Genomic DNA, 21,066 nt, shown 5'->3' with positions numbered 1-21,066 from the left:
TAAAAAATGATTCTGGAAGAAACCTGTGCTAACCAGACAGAGTTGACAGTAGAAGAATGAAGCAAGATGATCACACCCTGCTTTGTGAGCTCTGGTGGGTGATAAATGCTAACGCTAGAGGAAAATCACTACTGTCCGATTCTGCAAGACTCCAATATTCCAGTGAACAATGCCCAAATTAAACTGTGAGTCTCTTATGGATAGAAAATGTATCTTTAGAGTCTTTTTAAAAAGTTTTTTTATTGTCATGAAACCTACCTTCTAACAAAACTTAGGTGTGCAATACATCATCATTGACTCTGAGTACAAGGTTGTATGGCAGATCTTTAGAGTTTATTGAAACGTTATGCTTGTTAACTAGTAACTTCCCATTTCCTCTTCCCTCAGCCCCTGGCAACCACCATTCCACTCTTTGATTCTGAGTTTGACTATTTTAGGTACCTCATGTTAAGTAGAATTACATGGTATTTGTCTTTCTGTGACTGGCTTATTAACCTTAGCATAATACCCTCCAGTTGATCCATGCTGTCATATATGGAAAAATTTCCTTATTTTTTAAGGCTGAGTGGTATTCTGTCACATGTAGATGCCACATATTCTTGATTCATCTGTCAGTAGACAGTTATCATATTTGCACATATTGGCTTTTGTGAATAGTGCTGCCATAAACATAGCCTTGCTAATATCTCTTCCAAATCATGATTTAAATTCTTTTGGACAAATACTCAGAAGTGGGATTTCTAGATCATGTGGCATTCCTATTCTTAATTTTTTGTTTTTTTGAATATGCTAAATATTGTCTTCCACAGTGGCTGCACCATTTTGTACTCCCACTCACAGTGGACAAGTGTTCCCTTTTACCCATCTTCTCGCCAACATTTGTTGTCTTGTTTTTTTTGATAATAGCCACCCTGATACGTGCAAAAAAAAAATCTCATTATGGTTTTGATTTGCATTTCCCTGATGTTTAGTGATGTTGAGCATCTTTTCCTGTACCTGTTGGCCATTTGATCTCTTCTTTGGAAAAATTTTTGTTCAAGTCCTTAGTACACTTTTTAAATTGGGTTATTAGGGGTTTTTTTACTAATGAGTCTTAGGAGTTTTGTTTTATATTTTGAAGATTAACTTCTTATCAGATATGTGGTTTACAAATATTTTCTCCCATAGCATAGATTGCCTTTTCGTTCTGTTAATTGTTTCCTTTGCTGTGCAGAAGAATTGTAGTTTGAGATAAGTTTCACTGTTTTGTTTTTGGTTTTGTTGCCAACCAAGTTTCTTTATATGCCCCCAAATTAACAATTTCCATTAATATTTGCAGATTAATATGAACTTACCAGATGTTTGTAATTGTTTTGAGTTTTACCTAATGGTTATTAACACCATACAATAGTCTTAAATATAAATCAGTAATTTCAGTATAAATATACTTATTCCCCATTTCTAACTATGCCTGCTATGTCTCTGATTCATCATTTCTTCACCTACATATCCCTTATTCCTATTATCTCACAGTTTATTTAATCCATCGATGCTTGAGGGATTTTCTTCATCTATTTCTTTTTTTTTTTAAGTTGTTATTTATTTATTTATTTTGAAAGACAGAGAGAGAGCAAGGGAGAGTCAGAGTGAGAGGGACAGAGACAATCCCAAGTAGGCTCCATGCTGTCAGCACAGAGGCCTCAAACTTACAAACTGTGAGATCATGACTTGAGCCAAAATCAAGAGTCAGATGGTCAACCGATGAGCCACCTGGGCTTCCCTTCTTCATCTATTTCCAATTATATAAATACATTTAGTATTTATTATACTACTTATCTTTTACAGAAGTATATTTTGGGGAATAAATGTAGACAAAGAAAAAAATTACAGACCAAAAAATGTTTAAAGCGAAGGTCAACATTACCCAACAATAACCATTTGCTCCCATTCCTGTGGAGCATTTTTAGGTGCTTTAATCATGATGAAATGGTCCCTATTAACCTAATGCATTTAATGAAGTTAATAGATCTGCCTTAAAGTTGTTTAAGTCGTTTTGAAAGTTATCTGCTTACAAAAATGCAGACAGTGATGATGCTTCGACCTTTAAGTTTCTCATGCTCCACATCTGCTTTGATTTGTGATAAGACTGTGACTTAGAAGACTGTGCAGACTCAGGACTCTGAGAGTGGGGAGACGCCTTCCGCATGAGGTTCCTGGATACGACCCTCTGAAGATTCTTCATGGAACACCCTGCAGCCCTGGTGATCACCCAGGGGTGATCCAGGGCCTGCCCGGCTGACATGCGCTGACTAGCCTCCAAAATAAGTAGTTTGTCTATAAAGTCCTTCGCCAAGTGGGAAATATTTGGCCAAGGCTAGAAAGGAAAAAGAAATAAGATAGAATTAAATAAATAAAATAAAAACACACATAGAGAATAATCTTCTTAATGACATAAATCAACGCATATCAAATCCAAAAGACTTTTTCAAATAAGCAAATTAAATACTATATTGTTAAATATATAGTGAACCTGAAAATCCACTTTTGAGAAAGGCAAAATAAAAAAAAATCTATTTGGCAAAAGGAAAAAACAAACACAAATTCTGTTCCAAAGTTTCTGTTCAGTGAACGAGAATTCCTTTCTAGAAACCTGTCTAGCGTGCTGCAATTAGCAATGTGAGTTTCCACATCACATTTATGTAAGCTGGACAAGGAAGAGCAGCTGGTGTACATGAAGTACACCAGTATCGGGTTAGTATTTACCACATTCTGGTCATCTCGTAGAGTCCCCATGATTCCAAGAATGAGCCAGAGTGGGAAATGGGATGGATTGAGAAATCATCAACTTTTCTCTCCCTTTGAAAACTTATTCCAGACTTAGGATGCCTTCATCTCCACAGCCTCGAGAGAGAAGGAGAACAAAGAAGGCACTTCAGTGAAGACTCTGGCTGCACTGCATTTCCTCAACACACACAGGGCCCTCACTGTTCCAGTCAGCTGGCTCCAAGTGGGATCCAGCATGTAGCAGAGATATGGCAGGGTGCAGTATGTACAACCAGCTATTTGATGGTTCAGGGATTTATTCTGGCAAAATTACAGCTTTGGCACACACTTTAAGTAGAATAGCAGCAATTCATAGTGACTTCTGTGAGGGTAAAGAGAGCTGTTGCTTTACATGTGTTTTCTGCATTACCTACCAATACATAGCATGTATCTAGGAAAAAACTACAGTTTTGTATCCCTTGTCATCTACAAAGGAGAAACATTGAGAAAATTGCCAGTACATTTGCTGTATCTTTAAAAGCAATTTCTGATTGACATGTATTTTTAAAAAAATTGTATCTCCTGGGGCGCGTCGGTGGCTCACTGACTCTTAATCGCCTGACTCTTGACCTTGGCTCAGGTCATGATCTCACGGTTCGTGAAATCCAGCCCTGCACTGGGCTCTGCACTTACAGTGGGGAGCCTGCTTAGGATTCTCTCTCTTCCTCTCTCTCTGCTCCTCCCCAGCTTGCGCATGCACATGCGCACGAGCTCGCTCTCACTCTCTCTCTCTCTCTCTCTCTCTCTCAAAATAAATTTTAAAAAATTATCTCCCAAGAAAGATAAGGAAATCCTTACAACCTATTGTCTTTGTCCTCAAGGAAAAATCAGAATCTAATCAGATATCACAGTCTCCAATCTCTTAACACTCTATTAACCTAGAATTTGAATCAAAAGAAACCAGTAGGGGAGCCTGGGTGGCTCAGTTGGTTAAGCGTCTGACTTCAGCTCAGGTCATGATCTCGCCGTCAGTGAGTTCGGCCCCTGCGTCGGGCTCTGTGCTGACAGCTCAGAGCCTGAAGCTTGCTTCAGATTCTGTATCTCCCTCTCTGCCCCTCTCCCACTTGCACTCTGTCTCTCTGTCTCTGAAAAATGAATAAACCTTAAAAAAAAATTATAAAAAAAAGAAACCAGTAAAAAGGAATTGCTCTTTTTTTTTCCTTCAGTTTACTTAGGTAAATGAGATGCAAGAGATATTTATGCCCAAAATAAAATGCATGAAATAAATGAATACATTTGCCAAATACTCAAACACAGGAAAAATAAAATGTAAACACTGCATGTCTAGACAAAGTACGTCAGGGGCTGACACTCATCCTCTGCTTTGGCTAGACATCTATTTGGCTCTGGATCCAGACACATTTATCTAGGCTCAAGGTTAAATTAGATGTCTCCAATGGAACATTATAAGACAAGCAACTGAATCTTTCTGGAAAATGTAAAATACGGGTAGTGAGATTTATGGAGAGCTCATTAAGATGACCTAAAATGAATATACACTTAAAAAGCAGTTGCAGAAAATAAGGTAACATGGAAAAAAAGTTCTTCAGCCAAAGTGCATTATTCAAACATGGGCTATAAACTACAGGACTCCTGAACCATAAAGAACAACTGGAGAGTACCTAGGAGTGAATTACATATTACACATTAGAAAATGACAGGTATAGAAAAAATGTCAGAACTATTTTATTTTTATCTTTTTAATATAAAATTTATTGTTGTCTCTGTTGTATAAAGTATAAAATAAATACACACATATATATATTCTATAAATGAATAAGAACTGAGTGTGCATGCGAATAGTGTCATCTGACCAAAAATGATTTAGAGGGGCACCTGACTGGCTCAGTCAGTAGAGCAAGCAACTCTTGACCTTCGAGCCCCACACTGGACATAGAGATGACTTTTTAAAAATAAAAATTTGGAGACCACACATTGAACCACATTCATATCCTGGACGAACTCTCAATGCCATCATTGGGTCCCTTCACCAGCCTGGACAGCCACTTTGCCATTTCCACTCTTTGCCTTGAAAATTCTTCTGTTCGGCTTTTCTCAGCAGTCTCAAGGAGACGCTGTCATCAGTCAGCCTGTTAACCCATCTCAATATGGAAAAAGCCTGGGATTGAGGTAAGTGGGTCTGGACTAGACAGGCTGTCTGGCCCTCTATAGCTCTAAACAAAGGATCTCAGTCTTCTCATCAAAAAAATGGGAATCATCATATCTCTTTCGTAAGAGTGCCATTCGAACCAAATTAGATCAAATATGTGAAAAATGGTTTTCAAAATATAAAATGTCATATATACTTGTTGTTCTTGTTCTTGTTCTTGTTACTATTAAACCACAATGTAACTCCTTCCTCAGTTCTTTTGTGGACACATCCACTGACTATATTCAGAGAACTGGAAGATGAAAATTATCTAAAACTTCTCATACCAGTTCCACTTACTATTATCATGATGAATGTGTGTCCTCAAAACACTGCTCTGTGTTAAGAGGTAATGAACCAAATACAAAGAAAGGTAGCAAGACATCCAGCTGGTTAACAGACACATGAAAAGATGCTCAACATCACTCATCATCAGGGAAATGCAAATCAAAACTGTAATGAGATATCACTTCACACCTGTCAGAATGGCTAAAATGAACAACGTAGGAAACAACAGATATTAGCAAGGATACAAAGAGGCACCCTCTTTCACTGTTGGTGGGAATGCAAACTGGTGCAGCCACTCTGGAAAACAGCATGGAGTTTCCCCAAAATGTTTAAAGTAGAACTACCCTCTGATCCAGCAATTGCACTACTAGGTACTTACCCAAAAGATACAAAAATACGGATCCAAAGGGATACAGGCGCCCTAATGTTTATAGCAGCATTATCAACAATAGCCAAATATGGAAACAGCCCAAAGGTATATCGACTGATGAATGGATTAAGAAGTTGTGGTATATCTATACAATGGAATAAAGCTTAACCAAAAAAAATAATGAAATCTTGCCATTTGCAATGACATGGATGGAGCTAGCGTGTATTATGCTAAGTGAAATAAGTCAGTCAAAGAAAGACAAATACCATATGATTTTACTCATATGTGGAATTTAAGAAATGAAACAGATGAACACAGGGGGGGAAAGAGAGAGGCAAACCATAAAACAGACTCTTAACTATAGAGAAACACTAAAGGTTGCTGGGGGTGGGAGGATGGGTTAAATAGGTGATGGGTATTAAGGAGGGCACTTGTTGGGATGAGCACTGGGTGTTATACGTAGGTGATGAATCACTACATTCTACTCCTGAAACCAATATTACCCTATGTGTTAACTACCTAGAATTTAAATAAAAACTTGAAACTACAAAAAAGAAAATGGTAGCACTTTGTTTTATCCCAAGGTCATTCAATTAATTTAGTTACAAATAAATTGTAAAATTTGTGAGCAATTCAGTCTTTTTTTCCCCCTTTGTTCTTTCTTCCTTTCCTTATCTGGTTCTTTGCCTATTTGTCCTCTTGAATAGAAATTGGCAGAACTGTGTAAATCAACACTAACAAAAAGAAGGTATAAAACCAAAATTTAATACTAACAATTGCGCTACTTACTCACTTTGGAAGAATAAAGGGAATTTAGAGAGATAGTAGCTTATAATCTATTGATGTCTTGATTCTTTCACCTTGAAACAAAGAAGTAAGGAATGATTTTAGTTTTGTGCTTTCCAATTTCTTGATGAATAATGACTCCTAATGTGGTTCCTTTGCAGAAATGCCCATAGAGAATCACTAGTAAAAGTCATCATTAAGAAGCTAGACCCTACAGGGGCGCCTGGGTGGCGCAGTCGGTTAAGCGTCCGACTTCAGCCAGGTCACGATCTCGCGGTCCGTGAGTTCGAGCCCCGCGTCAGGCTCTGGGCTGATGTCTCAGAGCCTGGAGCCTGTTTCCGATTCTGTGTCTCCCTCTCTCTCTGCCCCTCCCCGTTCATGCTCTGTCTCTCTCTGTCCCAAAAATAAATAAACGTTGAAAAAAAAATTAATTAAAAAAAGAAGCTAGACCCTACAAACATACATACACACACAAACACACACATAATATATGCAGTTCCTAAAATTCTAGATTCAACATCTTAAATTTTAAGGATTGTAACTGATGCTAAAATTTGATAAATATAGAGCTTACTGAAACAGGGTAATAACTATTCACAGATTTAATTACAGAGTTTTTAGAAAACTATAAATATATATTTTTAAGTAGATAGATAAGTTGCCATTCAAATATTTGAGCTAAGAGCACTCAACAGCAACAGGTTTTAGAGGCACCTGGCTGGCTCAGTCAGAAGAACATGCAACTTTTCATCTCAGGGTTGTAAGTTCAAGTCCTACACTGGGTACAGAGATTACTAAAAAAAAATAAAAACTTAAAAAAATTTTTTAAATAGTTTTTATTGGAAACATCTACTTATGACAATTCTCTGACTAGCATTTCTCTTCCTTTGAACTTTAGTGTATGGCCTTGGTAGGATTTCATTTAAGCTCTGCAATTAAATTTTATGTAAATGTGTCCGAAAGTAGCAATGAACTCTCCATGACCTTATTAGTTGTAGACCGGTAAAATCACTCTTCTTCAGCTCAGCAAGCAGGAGATTTTGTACATCATCCTTATGCTATAAATATTTAAAATTAAAACATTTTTCTTTTCAATCTACAAAGCAGACTTTAAATTGTGTTTTATCTTTGCCAAGACTAAAACTGCTCAGAGACAAAGCTAATTATGTCAGAATGCTTTAGCTATTAGGGCATTTGTAAACCCTGGAAAAAGTCAAAAGATATACCCAAGTTTATTACAGGAAGCATCTAATAAAAAATAAAAGTGGAGAAAGAGCCAATCAATCTTACACCAGGCTCATAAAGTGAATATTTTTGTGAGTTAAGGGGTTCTTGACATGAGACAAGTCATGTTTCTGGTTCTTCTTATAAGGAAAACACTGAAATTTAAAGAGGATTGAATACAGCCTAATTTGTTTGAGCACTTATCACATTTCAAAGCACTCAAGGACATAAGAGTGACAAAAAATTGAATTGGCCTTTGAACTCTCAGTCAATGGTTAACTTATTCTTCCACGTATAATATATATTTAGAACTAGTTCCTGTTGTAAACCTCATAAACCAGAACATAAACAATATAACTATAACATTAAAACCAAGTATTTCTAAGTTTCAGAAGCTTTATGTAAATAGTTATTTTCTCCTCAACTCAATGAATTCCGCTGATGATATCAAGGTCAAGAAGTGCAACATAATCAAAGAAACAGATAACTACTTTCCATTCTAATCACTATCCCTTATACCAAAGGTAACAACTACACAGTCAAAAAGGTAATGCACATGATTTTGATTCCAAGAAACACTCACTGTGATTTTCTTTTTTTAATGTTTATTTATTTTTGAGAGAGAGAGAGAGAGAGAGAAAGAAAGGGAGATAACAAGTTGGGGGGGAGGGGCAGAGAGAGAGGGAGACACAAAATCTGAAGCAGTCTCCAAGCTCAGCTGTTAGCACAGAGCCTGACATAGGGCTTGAATCCGCGAGCCCTGAGATCATGACCTGAGCCAAAGTCAGACGCCCAACCAACTGAGCCACCTAGGTATCCCTCACTGTGATTGAGTTTAAGGGAAGAATATATGTACCTGTCCAATTTAAGTCAAAGAAGAGATGAAGAAAGTGATAAGTAGAAAATGAAGTACATTATGATAGGTTTTACAACTATTGAAAGTATTTTCCATAAAACTACTTTTAAAGTAAAAATGTCATCTAAAAAGTTGAACACATTTTTGTGAACATAAGTTTTTAAGAACTAAACCACAGGAATGGGAACCAAACTACAGGAATTATGACCTAACTGAACGTGGTTCATTTCATCATTGAAATTCTAGTCATGATGGAAAGAGAAGGAAAAGGAATTAAAGAGCCAAATCTTTTGCTCTCCTTTCACTTTTTCCCACTTAATAACCTGCATGGAAAAGAAATATAGCAAAGAAAAAATAAGAGAAATAAATGGAGATGAGGATATAGAAAGAAAATTGGGGTCATGGCTGGTGACCAAAATCCATCAGATATGTTACCTCTCAGGGAGTGCATCAGTAAACTTTTTCCCTACCAGTATGGCAATCATAGGTGAATCTAAGTATACGGGGACCATTTTTTATCACTATCCATGCGGGATTTTTTTTAAACATGTTTTTAATACCAATGTTTATCTTTGTCAGATGGCTAACTAACATGGTTGTAAGACTCATTTTATTATCAACTTATTTCACACCGAAAAAGACTGCTGTGATATAGTTATAATATAATTACACAATAATATATGATTCCCAACTCATTGGCAAGAATGTGTAATTTACCATTAGCATTAAAATGTTAACACCACACTTTTCTCACTCTTCCATTTAAAAAATGAAATGGTGTACTTGGTAAGTACAGTGTGCACTGTAAGGTATATATGTAACTAGTAGCTTATTTAAGCAAAATTCAAACTTGTAGTCCCTCTGTTTCCCATATTAATAGTAATAGTAACAGAAATAGCTAACACAAATATAGCACTATGTACTAATATGTTAAACTACTCCAAGCACTTGACATCTTTTAGCTCATCTGATCTTCACAACCACCTTGTTAGGTAAACACTATCATTATTACTGTTTTTACAAATTAAGAAACTGAGATATAGAGAAATGAAGAAATATGCCCTAAGTTACATGCTTAGTAAATGGCAGAGCTGGGAGTAGAACCAGGCAGGATTGTTCTGGATTGTGTCCTTAACCACTACACTACACTGCTTTACAAAATACCCACATAAATATACATTCACCTGCACACAAATGCTCTCAAATTCTTATTTTTTACTATACAACATATTCCTTTCTATACTTTTGTATATGTTGTTCTACTTGGAACATACCAATCTCCCTTTCAGAAACTCCTACCCTTCCTCTAAGACACAGCACACATGTCCTCTCCTTTGTGAAATCTGACCCAAATATCCTAAGTAGTAAGAGGCTGTCTTCCCTTCTTCCATGGACTCTGAGCCTTTGCTCCTACATGTATCAGAGCACTTAAATTTGAAGAGATACAAAAGAATACTTGGTCTCTCAGACAAGATCACCTGATTTCAAAGAGCAGGGTCACTGAGTATTTTCATATGGGTATTCCCGGAGCTGAGCATGATTCTCTGGCCCGAAGAAGGCCTGACAAGGAGGGTGGAGACCACACAAGGAAGCTTTCCAACTATCTCTGGGAGAAATGGTGGGTGAGTCTTTTACTTACTATCTTCAGCATGAGCCCTGCCACCAAGCTGAAAGCCATCATGATGGTACTGGTAATAAAGTAAGTGAAGGCCTCCCTCACACAATAGATAAGAAGTTTTTTTGTTTTTTTCTTTTTTTCTTTTTGACCTGTGCTGTGTTTTTCCAACCTGGTTGCTCCTTGAGCATTGCAGGAAGTGACTGGAAAGGAGAACTACCCTTACCCTGCAAAGCCCAGTGAGTAGGGTAAATGTACCCTTCCAAACCACACTAATGTTCCAAAATGAATCTAATGAATTCAGCAACTGAAGGTATTAGTTATCTAAAATCCACCTTGCTATAAATTAAAATTTGTATTTTATGTTCAATGCAGTTACAGTTGAGATGCATTTACTCATGTTGTTATAAATCAGAATCTCTTTATAATTTTTAAAAACGATTATTTTTTGTTAATTGTTTCTCTATACTTAACTCTTCATGATATTTTATTGGATATAAAGTGGAAAATATGGTAGAATCCCAGCCTTCAAAGAGCCAACAATGTCTTGGAAAGATGACATATAGATTAAATGTCAAAACAAAAGACATTTCTCATACTCCTAAACACTACTCAGAGAAAGGAAAGAATAACACAGGTGGAATGGTCATCAAAGTTTCATGAAAAGGAATATATTTCACACCAAAATCAAGAAGAATTAAACATTAATATCAGAGCTAGTTTTTTGCTTATACATGGGTGGAGTCAGAGTATATATCTGCCAAATATCTAGCAAAATATTTGCTATATATATATATATATATATATATATATATATACACATATTTTTTAAGTTTTATTTTATTTATTTTGAGAGGGGGAAGACGAAGGGAGAGAGAGAATCCTAAGCACTATCAGTGCAAAGACTGATGCAAGGCTTGAACCCAAGAACCGTGACATCATGAACTGAGCCAAAATCAAGAGTTGGGCACTTAACTAACTGAGCCATGTAGGCAACCTTGCTATATATATATTAAACACATCACTCCTCTTCATTATAAGAGATACAGCACTTAAATCTTTGGAAGTTTTGTCTTATTTGTTGCACTTCTCCACCGGACTTCTAGAGAAAAGAAATGATTCACACTATGTGTCATACATGGAATTTTAGTTATAGACAAAGGGACTTTAAAAAACAACACACATTTATTATCTTACAGTTCTGCAGGTGAACATGGGTTTTACAAGCTAAAATGGTCAGCAAAGCTGCGTTCCTTCTAGAGGTTTCAGGAGAGAATTCTTTCCTTGCCTTTTTCGGTTTCCAGAGACTGTCCATATTCCTTGGTTCATGACCCCTTCCTCAATTTCCAAAGCACATCACTCCCATCTATGTTCCTTTCATCAAATCTCTTCCATCTTTGACCATCCTGCCTTCCTACTGTAAGGACCCTGGTGATCACATTGGGTTCACTGAGATAATCCAGGATAATATCCCCATCTCAAGATCTTTAATTTAGTCACATCTGCAAATTCTCTTTTGCCATGTAAGATAATACACCTACAGATTCTGGATATTAGAATAGGGACACCTTTGGAGGGCTATAATTCTGTCTACCATACCTATTCTTCCAGAATCAATGGTCACCCTGGTATTTAAATAAAATTGGTGCATTTAGAAATTACTAGGCTTGTTGTAAGTGGTAGGTATACAATGATATGATGACAGAGAAAATGTGACGATATGCCTTTCTACGTCTATCAACATGTGTTTCCTAGATGTCATGGACCGAATGTTTGTGTTTCTCCAAAATTCATGTGTTGAAGCCCTAGCCTCTTGTATCAGTGTATTTAGAGACAAGATCTCCAAGGAAATAATTAAATGAGGTCATAAGGGTGGGGTCCTGATCTGATAGGATTAGTGGCCTTTTAAGAAGAGACACCGCAGAGTTGCCCCCCCCCATCCCCATCTCTCTCTCTCCACACACACAAAGAAGAGGTCATGTGAGTACACCATGAGCTGGCAGCTGCCTACAAGCCAAGAGAAGAGGTTTCATAATGAAGCCTACCTTGTTGGAATCTTGGTCTTGAACTTCTCAGCTCCTAGAGCTGTGAGAAATAAGTTTCTATTGTTTAAGCCATCCAGTCTGTGGTATTTTGTTACAGCAGATTGAGATGACTAAGACACTTGGTAATATTGTAAGAAAATGTTAATATGATGGACATGGGTGCCTAACAAACACGGAAAAGAAAACCAAGGGAATATAAATCCAGTAACATTTTGCAAGCAGCCACAATCTTACTCTGTGTTATATGTTATCTGGGGCTACCAACAGGTATTTCCTCAAGAAATAGAGTGTGCACCATGGAGATAATGTCAGTGCTCCAAACAGAGCTTGAGCCCCTCTTTTCTGTATGTACCCACACCCCCTTCCTTCAGAGTGCTTTGCTTCTTTTGTTTTTAATGTTTACTTATTTTTGAGAAAAAGAAAGAGTGTGAGTGGGGGAAGGGCAGAGAGAGAGGGAGTCACAGAATCTGAAGCAGTCTCCAGCTCTGAGCTGTCAGCACAGAGCCCAACGAGGGGCCTGAACTCACAAACGGTGAGATCATGACCTGAGCCGAAGTCGGATGCTTAACCGACTGAGCCACCCAAGTACCCCTGAAGTGCTTTGCTTCTAAAACCCAATACCTTGCTTTTTTCAGTGACCACCCTGGGGCACTTGGAGCTACTTGCCTTTGATCCCCAGAGAATATAAAAATTTACCACCAGCTCCCCACCACCATCACCCCCATTGACTAGCAAAGAGGGGTAGATGTGAAAGCCCAGCTCTCCTACCTCAGGTTGAAAGAATGCTGAAGAATTCTTCCCTGCAAAATGAGGCTGACCTTTATGGCCTTGGCCTCTTCACCTTCCTTGTCCTGATTTCCAGACTCCCTTACCTATCTCCTGGGAGTCTACCCTTAATAAGTCACTTGAACCTGAATCTTCTTCTCGGGTTTCTTGGCCTTTAGGGGAACCCAACCCTAGAAACCCTCTGAATTAAACCTGATAAAAGGACTTCTTAAAGAATATTTGCTTATTATTCTCACACATTAAAAAAGCAACGGTGATATCTAGTCTGAACATGGCCTAATAAACCACACTCCCAATAGTCATACTGTGTGCAGTCTCCCTCCACATTGAATCTGGGTTAGCCTAAGGCCCACAGAACTCACAATAGAATGAGGCAGAAGTAATGTGGTGCCATTTCCAAGCTCAGCCTTCAAGAGGACTGGCAATTTCCACTGTCTCCCTCTTGAATACTCCTTTTTTGAAAGCCTAAACTAACCTGTAAAAAGTCTGACTGTTCTGCTGGAGAGACTCCATGGAGAAGCCCCCAAGAAGAGAAGGCCCTATGAAGCATAGAGAGTGGAGGGGGGAATAAGGGTTCCGGTGACCTAGATGACCCCAGATTTCCAGCCATCCCCATCAAGATGTCAGACATTAGAAGAACCATCATAGATATAACGTCGCAGTCAGGCCACGATGACGGCAACTCCACCCAACAGTACATAGAACAGAAGAGTCACGGAGCCATAGCCAAAACAGAAAGACATATTCTTTATAAACAAAAGAACAACAGAAACACAAAGATATTCAAATTATAAAGAAAAAAACCAAAATGATCCATAATCCCCAAACCAGGAAATGAGCTCTGTTAACATTTTACTGTATTTCTTTTAAGCCTTTTTCCTATGCATACATTTTCCCATGATTGTGATTATACTCTATACATAGTTTGTATTTTGCATTTTTATTTTCACTTGGTAGTATACTGTGCACATTTTTCCAATATCTGTACAATTTTTAAGCATACATAATTTAGAAACTATCATACTCTATCATATGGATGTCTCATAATATGCAAACATTCTTTTAGGGTTTTTTTTTTCCAATTATCCACTTTTGTAACTATAGCTCCGATGACCATCTTTATACTGAAACCTTTGCTGCATCCGGGATTATTTCCTTAGATTGTTAGAAGTGGAATTACCAGATCAAAATATATAAACTTTTAAAAGTTCCAGATGTTGGGGCACCTGGGTGGCGCAGTCGGTTAAGCGTCCGACTTCAGCCAGGTCACGATCTCGCGGTTCGTGAGTTCGAGCCCCGCGTCAGGCTCTGGGCTGATGGCTCAGAGGCTGGAGCCTGTTTCCCATTCTGTGTTTCCCTCTCTCTCTGCCCCTCCCCCGTTCATGCTCTGTCTCTGTCCCAAAAATAAATAAACGTTGAAAAAAATTAAAAAAAATAAATAAATAAAAAATAAAAAAAAAAATAAAAGTTCCAGATGCATATTTTCAATCTACTTTCCAAGAAATCTGTAAAATTTTCCCTCCACCAGCAGCGAATGAGATGGTTGATCTCTTAATACTCTTAGCAATGAATCAGGTTGAAGGTTTTTTTTTAATCTTTATTGATTTAAAAAAAATTTTTTAAAGACTTTGTTTTCATTTGCATTTTTGGGATATTAGTGAGGGTGAACATTTTTCAAACTTTTAATAATCAATGGTACTGAACTGTGTGTGAATTCCCCCCATCCTTTCCTACCTTTCTATGTAAGTCTTAGTTCTCAATTACCAATTTCGATGAGTTTTTTACAATGCATACATCTACAGTAAGATATTAAAGCCCTGTCAAAGTAAAGAAAATACTATATTTAAATTTCTTCTTTAGCTTTTGATTTTGTGTAAGATGTTATACATACAGATATTATACCTTAAGTAGATATAATCAAACTACCAATATTTTTCTTTATGAGACAAAGAACCCTTTCATACTCAAAAAGATAATGTATTTGGTCACTTGCTGAACATGAAATGAATTTCCCTTTTTGTCAGGCATCCTACACACAAACATTGACAACTTTCCTTGTCTACTCAAAACAATAAGAAGTGAACACTTTCACGAACACTGGGAGCTCCAAGTTTAAACAATGGATAAATATTTTACATAAGCTGTAAGGCTAAACGTTTCACTGAGGAAACATTATATCACAAAAAAGGCTTGGATTATCTAGATTCAAGGCAGAGAATCTCTCACCAAACACCCAAGCATCATGCTGAGCTTCTGGTACACATTAGTCTACTCAGCTGATGGAAGAAAAACTACACACAAACTAACTTGTCTACTTAATTATTAATGCCATGTACTGACCACAGACAACTCAGTAATCGAGGCCCTTGCCACCTTCAGATCAATGGCTCTCATCCAGAGGTGGTTTTGCCCCAAAGGGGACATTTAACAATGTCTGGAGACAATTTTTGTTGTCACAATTTGGGGAAGGTGTTGAATCTAGTATATTTACTAGATATTAGTATCTACCAGTAGTGTATAGAGGGTAGAGTGAAGGCCAAGGATGCTTCTAAATATTCTGCAATGCACAAGAAAGCCCCACTCCCATCCCCTACACTACCCCCCTGTAAAGAATCATCCAGCTCTAAATGTTAATAGTGCTGAGGTTGAGAAATTGCACTAAGCTAAATTAATAAGAATTAAAATTATTTCTTACCTCTCCTGTATAATTATATTTGCCTTTCAGAATCTTCCTGTAAAGTCTTGTATGGTTTTCATCATCGAAAGGCAGGACTCCACTAAGTAAAACATAGGTGATTACACCAAGAGCCCACATGTCCACGGCACTAGTATAAGATTTCCTTAGCAAAATCTCGGGGGCTATGTACTCTGGGGTCCCACAGAGTGTCCTCATTGTCCAGTCTCCGCTTTTGTTCCCAGAGTGTGCCAAACCAAAATCTGTGATTAAAATTTTCGACTCGGCACCTGGATGATAATATAAGAGATTTTCAGGCTTTAGGTCCCTGTGGGTTATTCGCAATGCATGCAGATACCGGATGCCATCTGCAACCATCTGGAGAATTCTGACAGCGTCCTGCTCTGTAAAGGATCCCTGAGTAATGAGTCGGTCAAAGAGCTCTCCTCCCGTAGCCAACTCCATCACCATGTAAACTCGATCCTGAGCCTCAAAGATCTCCACGAGCTGAACAATATAACGGTGGCTAACCCGCCTCAGGATGGTGAGCTCTGATTCACATGCTTCTCGGCCTTCTCTCACTCTGGTTTCCATCACTTTTATTGCAAAAGGTTTCTTGGTGGTCTTCTGCTCCACCCTGAGAACCTTGCTGAAATTGCCGGTCCCAATAAGAGCCTTGATGTCATATCTATTGGGAAGAAAAGCCAAATCTGTTATCCTCTGAATTGATGATTCTTAAAATTATTTAAGTTGGTGCTTTGTATCATCTTTTTATCTATCTTTATATCCCCTCATCCAATTCCCTTGCTCATTACAGCTTAATTGTATTTATTACTTTTGAAGTCCTCTCCAGATTCTTCTTTGGAATGTAAGTAAGTAATATGAAAATAATTAGTTGGTGGAAAGAGAACTATTAAAACAACAGTCTTTATAACAACAGTTACCATTTATTATACATTTATTGTGTGCAAGAAAATTTATTTAAAAAAAATCTTCTCACAATACTCTTATTGACTAATATGATACTATCCCCCTTTTATAGGTAAGAAAATTAAGAATAAAAAAAAAGTTAAGTAATTTCCCAAGGCCACACAGATTGTAGTTGAAATGGATGGGAATTAAATCTAACCCCTTCAAATGTATTTCACCAAAATTTCATTGAAGAACTTTAGGATCGCCTTCTACCATTTTCTTTCTTCCCCACAACCCTTGTTCTTATTATTCTGCAACAACCACCACCAAACCAAGTGGAGGAAATAAAAAAAGAAGCTTAGTCCTGTTTATAACTTCTCATAAGAAGGAGGAAATCATATCACAAGACAGGGTCTTCTTCAGGTTACTTGACTGTGAGCTCTCAGTCCGAGCGAGGCACATGCCCTATCTCGTCCACAGTAGCGCTTTAATAGATAACCACTGATTAGGTAAATATGTCTGGTGGGGGTGGTGTTAGAACCACAGTTTCCTCCCACCTGACCCTCAGCTCTTGCAATTTCTGCACTGGAAACAGAATTTTAACATGGGATATATGTTAATGTGTAAAGTAATTATCTCTCAGAAAGGCCAGGAGGTCAGCTAGGATTTCAAAGGCTGGTGACCTTGAACTTGAATTATCTGTGTAAATGTCTATGTCCATCTAAGAGTTCTATCAAATTTATAACTCTCATTTAAGAAATGTTGATGGGGTACCTGAGTGGCTCAGTTGGTTAAGTGTCTGACTTCAGCTCAGGTCATGATCTCATGGTCTGTGAGTTTGAGCCTTGCATCAGGCTCTGTGCTGACAGCGCAGAGCCTGGAGCCTGCTTTGGATTCTGTGTCTCCCTCTCTCTCTACTCCTCCCCTTCCTGTGCTCTGTCTCTCAAAAATAAAACATTAAAAAAATTTTTTTTTAAAAAGAAAGAAATGTTGAGAAAGTGCTAAACTTAGAATTATGATTTTACATCTGGAAAGAATATTAGAGAATGATTTAATCCAACCCCTCATTTTACAAATGAGAAAACTGAAGATCAGGCTAGCCAACTGGTTGTTTAAGTTCTAGAGTGAGGATGAGAACCCAGGTTGTCTTACTTGAATCGTAATTTGGTGCTCTTCCACTTTATTAGAACTTCTCCCAGGAAAGGATGCCAGCAAATGGAAATGTGCCCTGGGAGTATGCAGGGAAAAGGTAATTCTTTAAGTTGCATACTCAATACCAGAGATTCAAATGCAAATCTCAATCTGTGCTTTAAATAGCCTTATTTCTTTTTGCTGAATTTATTCTTCCAGTAATTCCCCCTCCCCCCCCCCCCCCCCCACTTATCTGTTCCTTATATTCCTGTGCTTATTGAATAAAAATGGCATTTGGCTGTACCAGCTTACTGAAAACAGCTTTGTTCTATGCAGTGCATTTAATTTAATTTTCTGGCCAATTACTTTATCAAAACAGATAGCAATTTACTCATCTTAAACGGATTCTGTCACCTCTTCTCTTTCCAACTTTGCTTTTATATTCACATGCACTTTCAGGTTGATTTTGAAGATAATCACAGGCATTTCAAATTCTATTGCTTTGCAAACCAACCAAGTTTTACATTTACCTCTAATGTGGATGAAAGCACTTTGCAGATACTAATTTATCACTATGCCCTCAAAACTGCAGGCGAATTCATTTGCTCATGGAATTAATCATCAGCTATCAGACCAATTACCATCTCTGAGGAACTACACTCTTTTGCTTAAATAAAAGGAGCTTTATTCAATACTGTTAAGGGGCCTTCATCCCAAATATTTGAAAAACTGCTAGTAATTTGGCACTGAGGGAAACATAGGCTTTAAGCCAAAATGTAGAGTAGTGGAAATAAATGATTGCAGATTGAATAACCAATGTCCCATAACAAATTCCAGTAACTGCAGCCTTGCTTGTGAGCCCTTGATGGCATGGATGGTGACGATTTTTATGACTTGAGTGGCTAGATCTTATGCAGTGCCTGGCACAGAGGGAACAGCAATAAATGTTGAATGAAAGAATCGTTCACTGAATACCTATTATTTCCAAATTATTACATATACTTTGAAAACATTAACGATCAAATCAAGCATCGGAGAAGGCATTTATGAGCCCATTCCATCCCGTCCACTCCTCCACTCTTACCCATCACCCAACAAAACAGCCTCAAAGTTAATTTTGTAGGTGGTGCAATTGTACATTAGCCTAGAAATTATAGAAATTGAAATTATTCCCGTAACTTCAGCTGCTACAAACTGGGGATCTTTTGAACATGTATTTAAAAAATGACACATGGAAACAATAGTAATATCACAACCTATTTGATAGAAGTAATTGTAATGAACTCCCAAGAAGAAAGTGAATGTCCTCAGATTTAAATTCTATCAGCTATATTCTGCAAGAGTTCTAAGTGGAATGACAAAGGAGAAGAAAGACAACTGTATTCTAGACTCAGTTCTGCCTCTAACTTCTACAAGCCAGTTAATCTTCTGGGGCTCAACTCTCCATCAGGTAAAGAAGAGCCTTGAGTTAGTCGCTAGAGCCCTTACAGCTACAGCCTTTAGAGTGTCGTGACCCTCCACCTCTATGACCCCTTCACCCCTACAGGACTGGGGACTACCCTGCCGATGGAGGTTATGACAGCGGAAAAGCCACAATTCTCTGGCTACAGATGACCAGAGATACCATCTAACCAATTTAGTCATGATAAGATCCCATGTCCATTCCGATTCAAGTTCAGTTGGATCAGCCAACTTTGTCTCTAAGCTTCGCAGCTACTGGACTCATCCACAAGGTACCTTTGTATTTGAAGTTGCCAAGTAGGCCAGGAAATGGCTCAGCATAGACTCTGTTCACAGCACTGTGATGAAGTAAGCACACAATTCTAGGGCCAGAAGTGTCCCTGAGAAGCCAATGGAGCCAGCCACCACTGTGTCCCACCAAGCCCTGCAGAGTGGAAGAGGATTTCACGATTTTCTTTCTCTGCATGTCCAACATGGTACTCACTGAGGAAGTTATTTTTCAGGCCAACCAACCCGCGATCCTTGCTCATTTCTTGCAGAGTCAGCTAGGTCCTGTGTGTGCCTTATGAAGACGACAGTAAGTACTGCACCAATACCTAAATAAAGATTTGTGTCCTGCACTCTGCAGCATAATTTCCATATATTATTTTAATTATCCTCACAACACTCCTATGGAGTAGATACTATTATTATTCCCACTTTACAGAGGCAAAAACTGAGGGAGGAGAAAGGCGAAGGAACATTCTCAATTAGACATGCAAGAAGAGACAGGAGTGGATCTCGAGTCTGGCTGACTCAAAGACTTGTTTCTATCCTGTGAATTATAGGGTAGAATGTGGTAAAGATCCTTTTTCAGAATGCGGTAAAGATCCTTCGCAAACCAGGCCTGTCTGGACCCTGCCTCAGCATATCTGTGGCAAGGCTCTCATCCATCAGCCCTATAGGGGTTGAGAGGCCTTCCGCTTTCCCGGGCTCAGAGGCCCGGGATCCCCTCCCTTTCCTCACTGCTGTTCCTCCTCCACTTTCAGTCTGGAATCTTCCACATCCTCTGCCCTCTCTGCTCAGAGGTGTCAAAGAAAATTTGTCCCTGACTCTTATTAAAACCATTGAAGAAGACTTTATTCCAGACTATTACAAATGAAGTCAAAACTATTGCAGTAGGAGAGAGAGACTGACTTTAACTCTCTTTAAACAAAAGCCAATAGAGTTTCAGCACTGAGAGAGCTAGTAGAGAGATAGTAGGGCGCATTAGCTTGGTGGGGAAGGTGGTCAACATGAGTAGGCCATCCGTGCCAATTGGGGCTCAGGCAAGTTAGGCTCCCCCCTTCCCACAAAGACTGGGAGAAAGTGGCCCCATGATTACATTTCAAAGGGAATTACATTCCTTGAGAAAGACATTCCTGGGTTGTGGAAGACTTACATCTCAAAGGGGCAGAGAAAGAATTTAGTGACATCAGGGGCCTAGCAGCAGAAAGCAGCTGGTCTAAAGCCATCTCGATCCGTCTTTAGTCTACCTTCCTCCACCCAGCCCCAGGCCAGCCCCTTTGCCAGTGCTTAACCTGCCGCTTTACCTGGCAAGGACACGCGGATCGAACCTGGCGCGAAATCGGTCCACCTGCATCCTGCGAGCCGCCTCGGCCGCCGCCTCGGGCCCGGGTCCTACGTCTCTGGAGTTAGCGCAGCCTTGACCCTCCTGCTTGACCCGGGGCAGCAGGGGCGGCCCCGGGACCACCTTCGTGCTGACGCCGCAACCCATGCCCACCGCACTCCCGAGAGGGGCCTGGAGCACAAGGCGCCACCGCGCGTTTATCCGCAGACCAGCAGAGCAGAGGCGGGACAGAGCGACCCGCCCCCAGAGCCGACCTGGGAAGAAACCCCACTGTGGGTCTTTGTTAGGAAAATTACTTTCAGAAGGTCCCGCTGCCATTAGGTCGCTTTCATCGTCACTGACCACCTATCTGTGCGTG

General features: G+C 38.9%; 1 protein-coding gene across 1 annotated transcript; it reads right to left on the bottom strand.

The window, feature by feature from the left end:
- Positions 1-1,950: 1,950 nt before the first annotated feature.
- On the bottom strand, positions 1,951-20,855 carry PSKH2 (protein serine kinase H2). Its single transcript, XM_045452417.1, has 3 exons — positions 20,671-20,855; positions 15,617-16,283; positions 1,951-2,353 (listed from the first exon to the last, which is right to left on the bottom strand). Exons 1-3 carry the CDS (start codon positions 20,853-20,855, stop codon positions 2,048-2,050), a joined length of 1,158 nt encoding a protein of 385 aa, XP_045308373.1. The 3' UTR covers positions 1,951-2,047.
- Positions 20,856-21,066: the final 211 nt, after the last annotated feature.

Source organism: Leopardus geoffroyi, chromosome C3 (genome assembly GCF_018350155.1).
Source record: "Leopardus geoffroyi isolate Oge1 chromosome C3, O.geoffroyi_Oge1_pat1.0, whole genome shotgun sequence".
NCBI classification, from domain to species: domain Eukaryota; kingdom Metazoa; phylum Chordata; class Mammalia; order Carnivora; family Felidae; genus Leopardus; species Leopardus geoffroyi.
Note: the sequence above shows the minus strand (reverse complement) of the source record. Positions and strands in the feature narration are given on the sequence as shown.